The following is a 19,860-nucleotide window of genomic DNA, read 5'->3' on the forward strand; positions in this document are numbered from 1 at the left end:
CGCCGTAGCGAGGGGGAGCTCCTTGACGCGCACCGTCTCCACTACTGCCGGTACGACAGCCTCGACTGCGGGTTGGCACCCGCGATGGTGCCGCCATGCCTGGGGAGCCGGGTGAGGAAGATCGAGCTGGTGCATTACCAAGGCGGCAGGGCGCAAAGGACGTTGGCCAGATTCTTGCTCCGCAACGCTGCCGTTCTTGAGAATCTCTATTGCGGGTTCCCGGCGGGGCCGCATTGGATTCAAACGGAATTGATGCGCGAGACGGAAGGGTGGGTGGTCAGTGAGCTGGCCAACAAAGTGTTCTGTTGATGGATGCATATTAATTACTCGATTCTCGTATGATCTTTGATTATCAGCTCAACAACATGCACTGTATACGTAACAAGTCTTTTTAGACATTTCAAATACACTACAGCATACAGATGTACTCCCTCCGTTTTTAAATATAAGACTTTATAAAGATTCCACAATGGACTACTTACAAAGCAAAATTAGTGAATCTATATTCTAAAATGCATCTATGTACATCCGTACATGGTTTATAATAGAATCTCTACAAAGACTTATATTTAGGATCAGAAGGAGTATATAGACATATTTTACAGTGTACATTCTGCTCCATATATAGTCATTTGTTGCAATCTCTAAAAATACTTGTATTTGAAAACGGAGGGAGTAGTTGATTAATCTATACTATGTTATCGACGAACAACGCACAAGCTGGTCAACTTTGGCGCGCCAACAAAATTAACACACACAAGAAAGAAAGCATATCAGGTACTCCCTCCGTTCCCTTGTCTTTCTAGAGATTTCAACACATGACTACATACGGAGCAAAATGAGTGAATCTACACTCTAAAATATGTCTACATACATCCGTATGTTGTGTCCATTTGAAATGCCTAGAAAGAAATATTTGGAAACGGAAGGAGCAGTAACAATCAAGCAGTATCCATTTTATGGAGATCGATAAGATATAATCAACACTAGTACTGGTATAAATGCTATCAAAATCATCTGTTTTTTCTGTTTTCCTGTCTAAGCTAAAGCGACCCGGTGGCTACGGGTCCTGTCCAGAAATGTCATTGCCTTGCCCATGGCAACGCCATGGCGCCTCAAAACTACCTACAGCCCAATCTATGCTGCTCCGACTCTTCCAGCTCCGGATGGATGGGTTTTCACTGCGGTATGCCTCTGTGTGTTATGACGACATGATCGGGGCAGGCTGGTACTTAAATTCAGGCAAACTCTCGAGCCTGCAAGCAGAAAAACAAACAAAAATCACAGATGTGCTTGTCTTGTTGCTTAAGAGTGGATTTATTAAAACAATATTACTACTGTCTTGTCTTTTTTTTCTTGGTAGTCGAAACAGGTCTAGAAAAACAAAACTGTCATCTCGGAGCACGCAGCGAAATTTAAGGCCAAACCGCATGCACGCACGTACCTTTGCCTAACTTTGAGAATGCCGGTGCCAAGTTGCATGGGTATGCCCATGATAATGCACTCACTGACTCCGTCTATCTGATCCTCGCGCCCGGCGTATGAAGCATTGAAGAGATGCTCCGAAGTTTTCTCGAAAGAGGCCAGCATCAGCACGCTGCTCTTCATCTTCGCAATCCCGTACCTCGTGATGCCCAGGACTTCCCCCTGCTCGGAGCATAAAAGCAGGCAGAATGCTCGTTAGTCTTCCAAGGAGATGAGGCCGGCCAAAGATGGAGGGTGCTGCAATTGTAAGATCAAAGTGTCATGATTGATGGTTACTACTACTGTACCTTGTATGTCATCAGATCTGCCAGAAGCATCATATGTCTCAGATCAATGATCATGTTGTTGCTCTCAAATGTATACTGAATCTCATCGATGATAGATCTCCTTGCGGCTTCGATTCCGAGTGTCTGGTTCACTTCCATGATGTGATTACTTTTTGTTTTCATAGCGTCAACTCCTGGAGCGCCCAATACTGCTAACAGGTTTGTTCTGTAATACACAATGAATGTACTTGGTTACCATATATCATCTCACAAAAATACTCACAGCAAGGCTTATAAACAATTCCCAGAAACAATTCGCTAAAATATTTCAACACATCATTGAATGAAGGTTGACAAAGAAAGAAATTAGAAAGTGCATGATCTCTCTTTTTTCAAACGGAATGAGAAACAGTCCATGAAATTTTTTAGAGAGCGCTCCTGCGATTGACACTTTCCAGCAAAGGTAACAACAAGCTCCTCACCAGCAGCAAACTTCATGCCACCAAAGCTGAAATTAGAAAGCGCATGATCTCTCTTTTTTCAAACGGAATAAGAAACAGTCCATGAAGTCTTTTAGAGAGCGCTCTTGCGATTGACACTTTCCAGCAAAGGTAACAACAAGCTCCTCACCGGCAGCAAACTTCATGCCACCAAAGCTGAATAAATAGTAAAAGTCTTACCCTTCAACCAGCAGGTTATATCTTTCGATGGTTTTGTCACGTCCTTTAACGGGGTTGACAACAGCTCTTTCAACAGTTTGAATACCCTGAATTGATTAAAACTGTCAGCAACATCCTCATAATGGCACCCAAAAAAAAACATAGCGCGTCGTGTTTACCTTCACAATCACTTTTGGAAGCATGGATTTGAGATTGTGCAGCTCAAACTGGAGTTTGGATCTATCTGTTCCATCTGGATATATTCTCAACTTGGCTTCATCAATTACACGAACATGCTGCGAATATCATATACCATGATTACAACCACAGAGAACGTATTGGACATATCACATCAAACTCAAAGCGTAATTCATACCTGAGATTTTAACTTGAGTTTTGGATAATTTATTATTGATAGCTGCACAGAGTCGGCAGAGATTCCTTCGTACCCCTGAGCTTCTATTCGTTGCATATCAAGTTTCACAACCAAATTTGGCTGGCTTGATTTCAAGACAATCTTTATGGCTGCTGCCACCTGTTCAGGCATTACAAGGCTTCTCAGCAAGTTGAGTGCTTCCTTACAAAATATATCAGTTACACTAATAGCTTTTTCTTCATTTCCATGCTCATGTAGAAAAAGAGATGCAAGGACTACAGTACCAGACAAACTAAAACCAACACAAATCATTGAATAATCTCCACTTCAAGCCAACACATGTTAACAGTGCAATATTTTGCTATTAAACTAACAGTTATTAACATTATTGCTGGACAGATAAGAAAAATCGTACAAAAAATATAATTATATTTGTTATTTTAGTATCACAAAAACAGCCAAATACAAATAAAAGTTTCAGCATCAATAACGAAAGCCCAAACTTCCTCGATTCTGGGATTGAATTTCTTGCTATAAACTTCTTTTAGACTGTCCTTTTCAGGCATTTGTAGTTCTCTTTGCAAAACTCACCCCCCCCCCCCTCTAGGTCCTTTGAACATGGTCATCCGCATATTTTGTGAACTGTGTTTTGTACAATTATAGATAATATAACTATCAGGGCCTCCTGTAAAGTTTCTATAATGCATAAATAATTTAATGCCTGGGAAATGACAAATAATCTACTTATCTTTGCAGCTATGGATGGACTAAACATATGCAACATGTTCTTTTAAAAAGAAAAACAGGAGGAAAGTGCAAGCAGCCAAACTTTCTTTATGTGCGCGTAAAATTTTAAAAGAAATTCTGAAAAAATATACCTCGCCCAGCACTACTTTCTCGATACAACGTTTCACCTTTACGCCAAATGACTCATCCTGCCCAGACAAAAGTTCTGCAGTGATAATAGGCGTGCTTATCTTTTTAGCAGCATTGATGATTTCCTTGATGCGAGGAACTCCAAGAGTAACATCTTTATTGGTGTTCATTAAGGAAACAAGTACTTAGTGATCTAAACAATCTTATAAAAGTTTACAGAGGGAGTATAAAGGAAATGAATCTAGTGAATTCAACATCATGTGTTTATATTTACAGACTTTGTATGCCACAACATCGTACCATATTAATAGTGACGGCATAAAACCTCTTTGTTCGAACTGTTGACAGTATCATGTTATATTTGTTAAACTATAAATGACAAGAGCAGCCCCCTAAATAAAAAGTTTCAGATAAGAAACTAAATATGCCCCACTTCAGCATGTTAAAACACCACAATTTTCCTTAAATACATAGCACAGAAAGGATACTCATGCTGGCTACTCCTGCAAAATGAAAGGTTTTCAGTGTCATCTGGGTCCCAGGCTCCCCAATACTCTGAGCCCCGATTGCACCAATTGATGCTCCTGCTTCGATTATTTTTGAGTGATAACGAGATAAACAAGTATCAAGAAAAACCTGAGCCAGGAAAAGGAAAAACAAGTCACATAGCAGACCGACAGAAGAACAAAATGCACGGACAAACTATAAATAACAATCCTTGGAGCAGATCTAAAACCAGTCTTACCTACTGTGGTACTGTGTATTACCAAAGATTCATTTCTCAACAAAACTAGGAAAATGTTGCATCAGGAAGTGTTTGGTGAGCATATCACAGTTGAAGTGCTTGAAAGAGGCTCACAAAATTTACATTCAAATAATTTAGGAGTGGTTGCTAGTTTGTATTGACATTGACAGGAAAAAGCAAGGCACATTTTGCGGGGCAAGCAACAAGCATAAACCACCAGCTTGTTTAATATAAGAAATTTAAAAAGCCTACAAACTTGACAAGTAGATCAATACAGCATGCAACTTATGCAGTAACTCTAAACGCACGAATGAACACCAATAAAGGACCATAACAGTAAACCGTTACCATACTGATCTACTTGCTGGTAGAAAAGTTGATAATCTCATGCATTTAAATGAGAGATCTAAAGTCTGACTGGATTTCTTTTTCTTGGAGAAAAAAATGGAAGATTTGTGCCACGATACATCATGCATAGATAGACAAAAGAAGTTTAGGTACAAGCCTAAGGCTCAGGCTACACCCAGCCAACAACGGCACTTCCTACATTACCCAGCGACATCCTACCTCCAGCAACAGCAAAGCCAACCTTGCTGTACCTACTGTTGACCATGCCTAACTGGATATAAGCGATGTGTCTAAGATTACAGCACTTTGGCAAAGCAATTATGAATTAGTAAATGCAAAGTATGATACATACCTGCAGTTGTTTTGCAGATATGCCAGAAATATTAGCAGCAACGCACTCCTCAATGCTGGAGTCCTTCCTTCCCACATGATCTTCATCTAGGTGAAGTGCACGCCTTGTGTTTCTCAGCATTTTGATGCGATTCCCGACAAATTTTGTTAACAATTCCTTGAACCTATCGCTACAACCACCAGCTGAGGGGTCTTGTTCGGAGAGCTTATCATTTAACATTTGTGAGATTCCCTCAGGAGATAATGTTTCATGTCCCCTTTGAGGACATGTGGCCTACAATGTCAAGACATCATTGGTCAATGAACAGAGCACAAGGCACACTTTCCTTTATCAATCTAAGAAAGCATTCATGTATGTTAAAACTAACCATGACTTTCATAAACAATTGGTCCAGATTCAAGGGATTGCCACCTTTTCCTTCCATCTTTACAGGATCCATGCCATCATCTCCATAGACGAATTGAACTATACCACCACTAGCGTTGCGGACTGTCTGATCATAGAAAACTGAGAGATCTTCCAAACCCTTCATTAACCTACGGGACATGTATCCAGTTTCTGCCGTTTTGACCTATGATTAGAAGTTCACAAGAAAAAAAAACAGATATCAGACTCCAACTAAGAAATAAAATGATATATCTACGTTTTTGAAAGAAAAAGGTTATTTGAAGTATCCAGAAGTCTGACATAATTGGTAGGTTGCTGCAGATACCAAAAAATAAAGTTTTGATGTATGCTATTCCAGGTTTTAGAAGTTTGATGATGTCTTCTTACTGTATCTTGCCTTCTGATGGGGCTGGGATTACCCTTTCCCTTTACTGAAATAACTAGTCAGCTTTAGTGTTATGATCTGCTTTAAAAGTTGCACATTCTAAGCTGTCAGGCTGGCCCAATCAGTGAACTAAATTACATTTTTTATATGTAATAGGAGTAGTATGCAACCAAAATATGATCTAGATTTAGACCTACCGCTGTGTCAACAAGACCTTCTCTTCCACCCATTGTATGGAAGAAAAACTCAGTAGCAGTCAAACCGGTATAGAATGAATTAGCAACAAAACCTTTCGCCTGCAAATTGAAGACAAAGAAAATAACTTAGCTGAAGAGAACATACATGTGTTGTCACAATAATATGGTCCCACACACTGAATGCAAATAAAATGGCAGTTGGACCAAGTAGAAAAGAAAAAAAGATTAAAGATCAATTAGTAAATTCTGACTACAAATGTCATTTCATGTAATGCTGTATGCAAATAATACACTACTACTATACGAGCAAATGGATTGCTCACTGTGATTGATAAAAACTAGTTGAAAAATATCATCCAACGTGTCACTGACATGGGCCACATGCGGACATGCCTCACAAGTCATCCTCAGGGTGGATGGAATTTTCAAATTTATACAACTTCGTGATGGTACTTGGCTAATTTTGCCCTAACAGTCTGAATCTTTCTACAAGATATCCTGCAACAGAGCTGACGGGCCCTCAACAAAATAAAGATTCACATAACCATTCAGCAAATTTTCAAGTGTTTGGTGCATGGCATACGAAAACAAGAAGTGGTTGCACAAATGAGCAAATCATATTTCTTAGTCCTGTTCTTACCGCGGGGGTCTTTGAATTTATAGGGAAGTGAGGAAGCGTTCGATCTATAAAACCATTTGGGGCACGGCGTCCTCCAACTGATTGTTGGCCAACACATACAACCATCTGACTGATATTGATTGGAGAACCTTTAGATCCACACTGAGACATAATCAATGGGCTGTTCCTCCAGTGAAGTGTACTCATACAGTGCTGAAAAAATAAGTTTAAACTCAAGTCATTCAATGCACAAGTATGATTAATTGAAAATGGACACAACAGGTTCGCCAGTGGACTTGAATCATTTATCGATACTTTCACTAAATCCTCACTTTAAAATAAAAATTAGGCTAGTGATAAGAAACTTGTGTATTGAAAAAATTAGGCTAGTCAAAAAGAGATCTGTACAAGGAAAATTTGCTAGGTAAAACTGCAAAGTTGTGATACTGCAAACATAATATCAAATGTTAGACTGAAGGAATCTGACGCCGAAGTTTTTCCAACTTGTATAATATAGGGTGTTCAAAAACGGCTTTGTCCAAGCAGCTGATGTGAACAGTACACCTACGGTTGTACTAGAGTATCAAGCAGCCAGGTTGGTTGGGTTTGCCAACTCATAATTGAACACCCCTAATATATAGTTCTATAAAAAGGCTCCGGCTAGAAAAACAATCAGAAGCTAATTGGTTAAGGAATCGGGATGGACCAAGAAAACCAGTTAGAACTTACATCTCCAGCTGTATCTCTTAATTTATTCAGTACACCAGATATCCGAGCCTCCAATGTTTGAGCTCTGCTGCATCCTGGTTGTGGTTTGAGTGCACCCTTTGAATATTGAGCAATAAGCTCATGGCATTCTTGATATCCTTCTCCTATTGTTTTCCCCTTTTTCTCATTTAGACTTTCTCCTGGTTGGACATCATCCACACCAATTGAAAACCCATGATTCCCTATGAACCTTGCACTGCAGGAGAAAAGGTAAATACCTTGGATCAGGACAAACTTTTTATAAACTAGTTTCGCAAAGCAATTTACAATCACAATTGAAATAAGCAAATATACAATTGATAATCTGCAAAATTTCAATGAGAATTGCACTATATGAATTTGGAAAAAATGTGTACTAGGTATTATCTCAGAAAGTAAATAAGAAAAAGAAATATATTTGTATACAAGTTAGAAGAAAGTAAAGATGGTCCTTTACGTATGATCTCAGAAAGTAAATAAGAAAAAGAAATATATTTGTATACAAGTTAGAAGAAAGTAAAGATGGTACCTTCACATTTTTATTCTCTTGAGCAAATGGATAAGAGAAAATTAGTAGTATGGTACAAAATTACAAATAATTAAGAAAGGATAATGTTGTACAAATCTTTGAACTAGTCTCACCTAAACTTCGCCAGACGATTCATACAGCTTGCTGCAGCGTGAGAATTATAATCTCTTATAAGAACGGAGAACATGCCCTCATTATTCCCATTACCTGGAGACAAAACGTCAATCAAATTTTGGTTTGCTTTCCAATCTGTCAAGAAAAGCAAAAATAACAAATACTAGGCCAAATGAATATGTGGTTTATGGCATGATTCATGAGAGTACATCATGACAGAGCTATGACAATGAATAACTAACACTCTCCTGAAAGAAAAGGAAATATCCCAAGAACACGGTACATAATGTCCTGGAATCTAGATTGACATGGATAATTTAGATATGACCATACAATGCACTATTTCATACAGTCAATAAATTGGCATACATCAATAATACCAAGGTCCCATTTCCTCCAAAAAACAATTCCAAGGTCCAATCCTGAGCTTTGCACTTACATCCTAAACTCTGTAGTATAATTTCTGAATTTTTTCTCCAACATGCATCAAAATGTGTGACATTTAACATTAAGGAGTATGTCAAAATGACGCAAAGATACAAGTAACTCCCAAAACAGAATGCTCAAAAGCCCAAAAAAACAAGAATTATCTATCTAACACTGCAAAAGAAACTAGCAAGCAGAAAAAAGCTAAAGAGAGATTATCATCGCAAATGTTGGGCGCCTCTTAAGTGCAAGATATTTGTTTGGCTAGGGGCAGCCAATTGCTATTGGACTGCACATTGTTTGGAGCATATTTGTTACAACATCCAGATGAATGCCTTCTGTGAAGCCAGGAGGATGAGACAATCTCCCATCTCCTTACAAACTACATCGTATCCAGGAGATAAGGTGAGGGCCTCCAGATCATTGATCACTCACTCTTTGGAGACTGGCGCAGGAGAAATGTGCTGTCTTCAAGGACGCATGGTCAGACAGCCAGCTGAAGTTCTGAAAGTTGGCAGGAGCAAAGGCGCTTTGCCTGCTCCCACTGCACGCTAGGCCTCCAGATGCAGTGGTAGCTTGAGCTGGGGGTTTTCCTTGACCACTCTCTGGTTGTCTTTTGGTAGCTCTGTTAGTTTGTTAGCTTAGCTTGTTTTCGATGCTCTTGCATCACTTCTTTTCTCTGTGCTTTTTTCTGTTGTTTAGTTATAGTTGTATTTTGCGCCTTCCTGGCGTTCTCCTTCTAATGAAATATGACATGCGCTTTGGGGCGTGTTCAAGAGCGAAATCATTGCAAAGTAAGGTTCGGCTATTGCACAAAAGTGAAGCATGGTAGCGTAGACTAATAACAGTTTGCTGCTTGGGTGGAACATACAAAGTTTATTTTACAAGACAAGACGAAAAACTACTCTTCCTACATCAAATAAATAATTTTCAACACTCAGGCATGTAAATAAAATAGTCTGAAGCATTACAATGAAAAGAAAAATTATGCAGTACAAACAAAACATTTTATTAAGAAGACGCATACAAAACTAGAACAGTAGTTCAACCTTCTAATCCCAAGAAATGGTTCTTTAGATGAATCATTGAACTAGAAATCAAAACAAACTTATAAAATGTTCTCACCTAAAGTTTTCTTCCCAACTTGCCCAGATAAAAGTTCACTGTTTCGGAAGTAGACAAAACCATCATTCGGACACATCGCATCATGTACTGCTTCAGATGTCTTATCTTCGACAGTAAGAGGGCATTTCTTCGTACAGATTTTCTCTCTAACACCAAGATTCAGATAGACCTTTGTAAATGCGTTAGGACGTACTAACACACTGAATAGTTGTTTACCAGTCCAAAGCTCAATAGGCTGCAAAAGAGCAGAGATATATAGTCATTCCAGAGTAACAAGAAAAAACATGCTCCATTTAAAGTCTCTTGTTAAGCATAAAAATGCTGAAACTTGCTTTCCGAAAAGAAGTAGCAACACAGAGTGAGGGTGCCTCGTTTCCATATTAATAATTTGCAAATTTATTAGCTATTTTATGATGTATATACTTTTAACAAACATTAGAAGAAGCACAAATGGCTAACTGTTTATATAACTACTTTGATGCTTGCAATAAACATTAAAGCATGGAGAACATATAGCCATAAAGAAAAATAATTCAAAGAAAATATTACCTTAATTAATGCTGGTGTTGGCAAATCAATATTTTCCATTGCATCTCCAAGATATGAACATAAGAGAGTAAAGGAAGACCTGTCATAGAAGGAGTCTTTTCTCGTGATCAGAAAAGAAGATGTCAAAAAGTCCTGCGTGGAAGCAACCAGTATTTCCCCATTCTTAGGGGTACATAAATTGTTCTGAACCTGTGAAATTAAATATCAGGTATCAAACTAGTGTTAGTGCATCCAAAGCAAAACAAAAATATTAAACTAAAAAAGAAGAGTTTGCAAGTGCTACCCCCATAAGCATAAGTGCTTCAGTACGAGCTTCCTCTGTCTGTGGGACGTGCAAATTCATCTCATCTCCATCAAAATCAGCATTGTAAGGGTTGCATACAGACTCATTAAATCTTAGTGTTCTCCAGGGCATTATCCTTGCCTGAACTCGATAAAAAAGGAACCAAAGGTGAGACAAATCATTTAGTACAACAAGTACATCGTAATCAGGCGTGTACATAAACTCTCCTTTTCTATCAATGCATTGAAACGCAAAGCTGTTGTGTTTTCTCGAAGAAGAAAATAGAGCAATTTATACCCTGTGTGACATGATTGACATTCTATGCAAGCTCGGTTGTCTGTTGAAGAGGACAATGTCGCCATCTTCTAAATGCCTTTCGACTATACAGCCATATTTCAAATCCCGAGCAGCGATCCTTCTATCACAGTACTTTAAGTGCCTAAAATGTAGTCCACAGCAAAGTATGAAAGCTGAACTTGTTAACAATTAAATAATTCAGAAAATTACAACTTACAGCTTCGTTCCATCAGGTTGTAATATAAAATTTGCCCCTGGATGTTTGTGTGGTCCATTTCGTATACATTGACGCAGCTTCTCTATGTTATAGTATGAAACTCTTTCAGGATAAGTCAAGACTCGAGCCATCAAAATAGGAATAGCCACCTATAAGTTTCAATTAGTAATGACATACAAAATCAACTAGACAGTGAACATAAGGAACATCGACCAAATATGGACAACTACCTCTGTTATCCTCAAATTTGGGTCAGGAGATATGACAGTCCTTCCGGTGTACTCCGTACGTTTTCCGGACAAGTTCCCACGAAAACGGCCTGTCTTGCCTTTGAGTCGTTGAATAAGGCCACGGTGTTGTGAGTCAATAAGACAGGGGGCATCACTATTGATATATTCAACAACTTGAAGTTGAAGGTGTTGCCAGCAATCCTTGAAAGAAACAAAGGAGAAAACTGAGCTAGAGTTTCCGAATGAAATTACACTTTAATCAGATTAAAGTAATGCAGGATTAGAAAAGATCATGATGCAAATATTACAGCACAGATATATCATCAGATTTCCTCTTCAAACAGCACTTCTGAGATAGTTACTTGGGCACTAATCTAGAAGAGAATGTGTAAAATATCTTGCCGTTTTATATGTCTAAATTGCAGAATTGTTTGGACTGTGATGTTGATAATGCACCAGCTACCAGCCCATACAGGGAGGATGATAATTCAACACTAATGATTGAAGTTATTACTAAATATTCAATTACGTTAGCAAAAATGTCTATTTATCTCACGCCGCGTATAAATCATATTTCCTGAGCAGCACTTCCATACAACCAACAAATATTTAAAGTGTCTCTTGAGCAGACCTCATCATCATATCCAACAATCAGCTCTCAAGTTGGGCATTTCATGAACAAATAGAGGAAGACTAGTTTTCTAGAATGCAATGAAAATTTCAGATAACACATATGTAGCACTCCGTAGAGGCAAAGAAAACAGTGGTAAATATAAGAGAAATGAAAGAAAAACGAGTGAAGGACTATGGGTAATCTTACAAAGCACTTCACGAGCGGTTCACCACTTTGAAGGGTCCCCTTAAGGATGGAATTTGTATTAACAATATTCTTCAATATGCAAGTAATACTATCTTCATTGCTGCGAGAAGCAAGACAATTAATGACATTCATGTGGTTATGATGAAACGTCGTTATATAAGTTCAAGGTGCCAAAGAACAAACCTCATTCTACCACCACCCCCACCAACAAAAACGGAAGGACGGATAGGCACAGGTGGCACTGCGATCTCTGTAATGATAAGTTTCTCAGGCCTATCACCAAGGTTTAGCAATTCACAGTCCTGCAGAATATTGAAGTGTGATAGTAAAAAACACAGGAAAAAAACCTATGTCCTATGTACTGCGGTAATCGGCAGAAAGCAATAAATACTCTTGTAAGACGAAAACAGAGTGGCATCCACCTCATCAATCATTCTTCTGAAAAGAGATAGAACAGTTGCAGGGTCCAACGTGTGAATTGAAGTAATGGCTAGTTTTTCCTTCTTGTGTGATAACGCAGACCGGAGCTCTTCTGTACTTCCGTCCAAAGTTTTGCTACAATCATGAACAATTACCAAGCCCATTCTGCCCTTCTTAGCCACACCTGTACATCCAACCAGTTCATCCGTTACTAGGAAATCCCAAGGGAAATTCACATGCGACAAGCAACATAGGAGAGAAAAGGAGTATTAGAAGGAAGCTTGCCATTTATGAATCCACACCAGGGGCAACGGGATAGCTTGCATTTGTCCCTCACTTTCTTCATGAGGGCAAATTTGACCAATGGTTCTGCTCTAGGTTGTCGCATCTTCTTCAGAAACTCTCGGCGATCCTTCTCCACAAGAAGGACCCGGCTACAGCCCTGCAAAGGCACGGGGTAACAAGTATAAGAACCACAACATATCCGATCACAGACCCCAAGACATGTAAGCCTCTCCTCGGCGTTACCTTGCAGATACACTTGACCACATCCAGGATATTGTTGAAGAACCCAACATTGAAAACCGGCAGCGCGAGCTTCAGGTAACCGAAATGGCCTGGGCACTCGGTGTACGAACCGTGGCAGGTGCCGCACTCCCCCTGCTTGTTCGCAGCTCCCTGGAATTTGCCACAGTAAACCGATAATACAATACAATGCCTGGCTAGAGCACATATGAATCCCTGAATTGATCAATGGGGATGGGCGAGGGATTACCATCCGCGTGTCGAGCAGTCCGTTGGGCGCCGGCTTCATGTTGGGCTCGTAGATCCGGTTGTTCCAGACCTGCGCCTCCGCGGACTGGCGTATCTCCTTGCCGGAGAACATGCTGAAGCGCATGCTCTTTCTGCAGCGAAGCGGGGCGAGGGGTCAGTGAGCGGGCGGCGAACACGACGGCGCAAGGGGGTGGGAAGCAGAGCATCCTTACATCCTTCGGGTGCCGACATCCTCGATGAAGGGCTCCTTGGTGCAGCGCAGCTTCTCCTCCTGCCGCAGCATCTCGCCCGGACGGCTCCGCCCGACGCCGCGGCCGTGGATTTGTGGCGGATGGGTTTACGAGGAGGCGGTGGCTGCTCGGGGCCGGGGGCACCGGCCGCTCCCACTCGTTGCTGGAGGAGGGGCGGGGGGCGAGCGGGAGGACGGGACGCGGCGGCTGCGAGGGGCGGCGGCGGCGGCGGCTCCTGGGGAGGGAGGCGGCGCGGAACCGATCACTTTTCACTTGCGGAAGGAAACATATTAAATAGGTAAAGCGAAATACAGTATATGTCCCTGTTTTTCTAGGGTTTCGTCGTGATCCGTCTCAGGTCGGTTGGTAGGGTTTCCTTGCCGTAATCACCAGATCCCGAGTTCGATCCTCGCTCTCCACTCTTTTTACTTCCTTGTTTTTAGGGAACAAACATATTTATCACTTGCTTCTTTCTATTTTTTGCTTTTCTCTCGAGTTCTTGCTGTACAACGACCAACATACACCATCTTGTTCTTTTTTTCTCCTTGCCGCATCTCTCATGGAAAATGTTTAAAATCATCCGGTTGATCCTCGACTCTTTTTACTTCCTTGTTTTTAGGGAACAAACATATTTATCACTTGCTTCTTTCTATTTTTTGCTTTTCTCTCGAGTTCTTGCTGTACAACGACCAACATACATCATCTTGTTCTTTTTTTCTCCTTGCCGCATCTCTCATGGAAAATGTTTAAAATCATCCGGTTGATCAATCGCACTTGTAAGCCGTCTTGAACGATCGACACGCCTCCGGTGGGCTCCACGCGCCCCTTAGCTCGCTCCCTCCCTTATCCCACGATGTGAAGCGCACAGCCGCATGTTTTTTCCAGTTTGACTTCCTCTCGTCTTCAACCTCTCTCTAGATCTCGTCGGGCATGGCTTTTCTCCTCCACTCCGGTAGTTTCCTCCTCCACCCGCCCGGCCGAAATCTGCACGTGCTCCTCCCGCGCACCCATCCCTCCTCTCCCTCGCGCAAACCCTGATGCTGCAGACACGCCAGACCACCGTAGCTGCACAGACATGCCCCCGGGGCTGCAGTGGTGGCCGCCGGAGCTGCAGAAGAATATGGAGGCCGGCGGGGCTGCAATGGAGCGCCGTTCAGGGGTCGTTGATGCCACCAGGGCTGCAATGGAGCTCCGGCGGGGCTGTGAAGAACCAGTCGCTTCAATGCACCAGGGGCGCTACCGGCCGGTGCTACAGAGCGTCGCCGGCGCCGGCGAGGGGGGCGTCTGGCACGCTGCTTTGCAACTTCCACCCGTGTTGCGAGCCTGCAACCCACTTGCTGGTGCTGCATGTTGTATGGGGCGCGACGTCGTCAGGTCACAGGTGCTGCGATGAAGCCGCCGGCGCCGGTGATGCAATGAAGGCATTGTCACGGCCACCGGTGCTGCAATGAAGCCGCCGGTGCTACAATGAAGCTCTCGTCGTCGCCGCCGGTGCTGCAATGAAGCCCTCGTCGCCGGCTGCTGGTGCTACAATGAAGCTCTCGTCGTCGCTGCCGGTACTGCAATGAAGCCCTCGTCGCCGGCTGCCAGTGCTGCAATGAAGCCTCGTCGCCGGCCATGGGGTGGTTCTCCTACTCTGCAACAGCGCTGGAGCGGCGGCGATGGAGAGGTCCGCTGCGAACATTTGCGTTTGCTGACTCAGGAGGAGAAAGCCGGGAGCATGCTGATGCGTTGACCCCATCTACGGCTACACAGGGATGAATCGGATGGCTACGGACCCGACTGATTTCTGGAGGAAATCAGTCGGTTGATTTGTAGCAGGCGCCATCTCTCATACTGTCATACATCCTCGCCCTTAAGCAGAAAATCCACCTTTCCTTGTTCGATCCTTACCTTTGTGTGTGCCTTGGATATATTCGTTGCTTCGGATTTTTTTTAAAACGGGGCAAAAGATTTGCCACTTTCATTCATTAAGCAGAAGAGAGTTGTCCGGTTAATTAACGGAAATTCGGACGAAAACCGTTACAACACACGCCCTCAACAAGGCACCATCAACACACGTCGACCCCAGGGCCACGCTCCATCCGAGCCGCCGGCTCCGTCACCTAGGCAACCCGTAGCCGACATCCTACAACCAAGACCGAAGCCACCGCTCCGGCATCCACGCCGACCCCGAGGCCGCACACCAGGCGAGCCGCCTGCTCTGCTGCCCGAGCAACCGGAGCCGACACCCTACAACCATCTCCGGAGCCGCCGCTCCGACGTACAGACAGAAACCCTACACGCCGACCCCGAGGCCGCACACCAGGCGAGCCGTCGACTTCGTCACCCGAGCAACCGGAGCCGACACCCAACCACCGTATCCGGAGCCGCCGCTCCGACATCCATGCGGACCCCGAGGCCGCGCACCAGGCTGGCCAACGACACTGCCACCCACATGACCAATGCCGGCACCCCTCCATGACGACGAGATTCGGAGCCGCCGCTCCGACTTCCACGCCAGCCCCGAGGCCGCGCACTACACGAGCCGATGACTCTCCCAGGCCAATACCACTCCAGAACGATGCCTCCAAGAAGGACCGCGACACCGGAGCGTCGCCGTCATCCGCTCCAAGAACCTGGAGCAAGGGTTTTCCCCGGAGTGCGAGAGAAGAGGTCGAAGGCCCTCGAACGACGACGCCTCCAAGAAGGTGTGCGACGCCCATAGGCGTCGCCGCCGCCGGCTTTGGCCAAGGCCGGAGCAAGGCTTTCGCCCCGAGCAGCCAAAGGAAGCCCTCCCCTCGAACCGGCACATGAGAGCCACCGCCCGCCTGAACCACCACCTACCACCAGAGCCAGGAGCCGCCGATCAGAACAGTCTTGTCGACGCCACCTGCGCCACGCAGAGCTACTGACCAGGCCACCCCATCACCACCGCAGGAGCCGGAACCAGCCACGTCTGGTCAGATCCGGCACCCCACGCAGCAGCTACACCCAACCCACCGGCCAGCACCAAGCGTCCGTAGCACGTACGAGGGCCGACGCAGTGCCGCCTAGTACTGGCGCCCCGAGCTCCAGCCGTGGTGCTGCCCACGCAGCCACCAGGCCGCCGTCGTTGAAGAAGAGGTCCGAGGCCGCCGCCCTGGCATCCGAGCATCACAACCCCGCCATCACGCGCCCCAGATCCACGCCGCTGGAGCAGCAGCACTCGCACGGCTGCCAGCATCCCGCGCCAGATCCGGCCACCACGCCCACGTCGGAGGGCCGCGCCACCGCCCACGCCTGATCGAGGCGCCTCCTCAGCCTCGTCGCCGCACGCAGCCGAAGGAGCCCGCTAGGCACCTCCCCCGCCCGATCCAGATCGAGGACGAGGTGAGCCAGTCCCACCACCGCGCCGCCCGGCACACGGCCCACTCTGCCACCGCCGAGAAAGCGCCGGAGAGCCGCCGCGCCGCTGCGCCCGGCGCCAGCGCCGCATCCCGCTGTGGCCACCCCGTCCCGCATCGAGGCCACCACGCGAGGAGCCGAGACCGCCCCGCCGCCGCCGGCGCCGGCCAGGCTTTGCCTTGCCGCACCCTGTGGCGGCGGCGAGGGAGAAGGAGCGGGGGTGAAAGGGCCTCTGGCGGCGGCGGCGTAGTCGCCCTCCCGCCGCAGGCGGGGCGACTGCTTCGGATTTTGAGCTGACAAGAAATGGACAAAACTTGTTGAAAACTCTCTCACACTTCCCTGTCGTCAAAGGGTCGTAGTCGGGCCACCACGAGATGCATCCCTTCATAGGCACAGCTAGGAAATAAATAAAATATAGATGTTCATGTTTTGCTGATTTGAAACGATACAACCCCCATTTAACGAATGACTCAGCTGAACGAAATAAAATTTTACAACCTCAAAGCCAGCCACTTATGATGAAAATGCAAGTCAGAATATGCAATAATTGTGAATTCTTCAGTCGTGTTCAAAGAACCCTCTTAGAAGACACAAAAGACATAATACTGTCAGCTTCCCCTGCATATTTGAAAAAGGAATTACTGGAACTTTTTGTGTTTCTGAAGTGTTCTATAACATACTGCTGATGGTGAATCTAAAAATAATCAGTGGGTGTGTCGGGAAACCGATCATCTATGGGGTCACAAGGATCCCTTCTGCGTTCGGTGGGGGTTAGTTGCACGAAGAGCAGGTCGAGCCGTTAGCACACAGAGGATTTTTATCCAGGTTCGGGCCGCAGAGATGCGTAATACCCTAGTCCTGCTTTATCTGGTTATATGTGTGTTCTTGAGCTTTTGAACTAGCTACGATGCGTGCTTTGTCCAAAAGTCTGAATCCTCTCTCTGTACGTCTAGGACTTCTTTTTATACACAAAGGGTTGACACAGTGGCACACAAGAGGTGGCAAGCTACAATGGTACGAGCTTATCGCTCGACTAACGTAGGACAAGCGCATTTAATGCGTTGCCTATGTGTCCTTTCGCTTTATTGGGGATGACAACAGAGGCCATCTCATCCTTCGTCGCTCCTCCTCGCCTCGCCACACGTCCAGGCCAACGAGGCATGCAGCGCCACGCTGGGCAACCAGCTGTTGTGTTGGCGAAATGATAGGCTTGAAGATCTGCATGCCGCCACGTGATACGTTTCCAATGTATCTATAATTTTTTATTGTTCCATGCTATTATATTACCTATTTTGGATGTAGTGGGCTTTATTTTACACATCTACCATTCTTAAGAAGTTGCTCTTCACTACAAGGCATTCTTTAGACATGCAAGTGGTTCAACTCAGCATAATGCCATGTCATCACATACCAACCAATCACACGTTCACAACTATGTCTCTGCCGACCGATTCATTTACTCATTTCCTCAACAAATATTGCGGTTCTATTCCTTGCATTTGTTCCTCTTCCTATTCTGTAACCAACGAGAGAATTAAGAGAAGCGACGGATGGTCTTACGACTCTTACCCCCGACTCCCCACAACCCCTCCGATAAAACAGAAAGATGGATCGATCATCCACCAGGCCATCCGCGCCCTCTTCGTGCGTCCACAGCAAAGTCGGCCGCACAACGCCAAGAACGCACATCGGAAGCGAATGGTCCTCCTATACACCACTGCCGCCACCTCGCCGCGGCGAGAAGGAGGATAGAGAGGAAGCGACTGCGTGCGGCGGGTTGGCAGATTGCATCTTGGACCTCCCTGGCGCACTACAGCACCGATTCCGAACTTGCTGTCTCTTAAGTCGGACATCCACACAGCTGCGCCATGCTCACGGTGGTGCGACCTCTAGGAGAAGCGTGCGGCCCGTCTCCTCCTCAGTCTTCGAGTCTCGCCGGGAACGTCGGGGACGATGCACCAGCTCGCAGGCATCGACAAGGAGGGAGTTTAGGTGATCCCCGTGACACGAGACTCCAACAGTCCATCCAATCGCATCAAGCAAACAGGCGGCTGTGCACTCGGATGGAACCTGTCCTCGCCGTCCGTCGGGCATGACAAGGCCACCTACCTAAAGGCCCCGGCTACTCGGTGTCCCGTGGCTTGATGGCATGGACCCATTCACTTACGCGCCCCTCACGGCTGCGCTTGCGACTCTAGGTTGTTCAATGATTTGTTGGTGTAGTTCAGGTGCCAGTTGTCATTGAGTCTTCAGAGTACATGGCCGCATAGCAGTGGACAACTGCCGGTGTCGTTGGATGCTATAAACAGCGGGTTTACCTCGACGCGGGCATGTTCATGTTACAAGTGCTGCTGCGGGAAGGTGCTACGAATTATGGAAGGTTCATGCTGTCGAGCAACTCCTACGACATGTACTCTAACTTTAGTGTGAAGCTGCGGAGCATGTTGCAAAACTGGAACAAACACAGGTAACAGAATCGTGACCTTCTGCTTTATAGTCTTGCAGTGATCTGATGCCAAACTTTTAATTAAGAGAGTTTGTGTAGTATTTTGTCAGTACATCGCCTTTTCAACAATCAAATGTTTTATTTGAAAAAATGACAGGGAACGGCACGTTCTCAGAGTACGAAAGCAGAATCTGTAAGTTCTTACATGTTTCCTTGAAAATTACATATTTGTATAAGTTCAACCAGCCTGTAACTCAATCCATATAGTGATGTTGTATACATAGTCTAACTCAAGAATCAGGAAACTGGTGATTTCCTTGACATTTGATGCATTTTTAACTCCCTGTTGTAGGGGTCATCGGTGGCACCTTCCTATTACTCCTACTTCTTACCACTCACACAGGCAGGCAACCCGATCAAGGTTCTGGCGAAAGCCGTCTACACGCATGTCTTTGCAGTCCATACCAACGATATCTTCTTCGTGCCACCACCAACAGTTTTCTCAGTTATGTCATCTTTGATCAGGTCTCTTCGTATCTCAATCAAATTTTGCACTTTCAACTTTCTCAAGCATTCAACCAAAGTTGATACC

The 19,860-nt window shown here is 44.8% G+C and overlaps 1 protein-coding gene across 1 annotated transcript; it reads right to left on the bottom strand.

Annotated features, from left to right (window-relative positions):
* Positions 1-935: 935 nt before the first annotated feature.
* Positions 936-13,687, bottom strand: LOC119278367 (DNA-directed RNA polymerase III subunit 1-like). The gene is made up of 27 exons (XM_037559723.1): positions 13,439-13,687; positions 13,228-13,357; positions 12,981-13,130; positions 12,738-12,894; positions 12,455-12,636; positions 12,216-12,334; positions 12,033-12,132; positions 11,213-11,413; positions 10,983-11,131; positions 10,766-10,907; positions 10,469-10,609; positions 10,186-10,374; positions 9,637-9,871; positions 8,085-8,178; positions 7,425-7,659; positions 6,717-6,908; positions 6,077-6,175; positions 5,475-5,678; positions 5,108-5,380; positions 4,151-4,298; positions 3,665-3,816; positions 2,787-2,945; positions 2,590-2,706; positions 2,432-2,517; positions 1,773-1,977; positions 1,445-1,647; positions 936-1,256 (listed from the first exon to the last, which is right to left on the bottom strand). Exons 1-27 carry the CDS (start codon positions 13,507-13,509, stop codon positions 1,202-1,204), a joined length of 4,188 nt encoding a protein of 1,395 aa, XP_037415620.1. The 5' UTR covers positions 13,510-13,687; the 3' UTR covers positions 936-1,201.
* Between the last annotated feature and the right edge of the window lie 6,173 nt (positions 13,688-19,860).

This window comes from Triticum dicoccoides, chromosome 3B, assembly GCF_002162155.2.
Source record: "Triticum dicoccoides isolate Atlit2015 ecotype Zavitan chromosome 3B, WEW_v2.0, whole genome shotgun sequence".
Taxonomy (NCBI): domain Eukaryota; kingdom Viridiplantae; phylum Streptophyta; class Magnoliopsida; order Poales; family Poaceae; genus Triticum; species Triticum dicoccoides.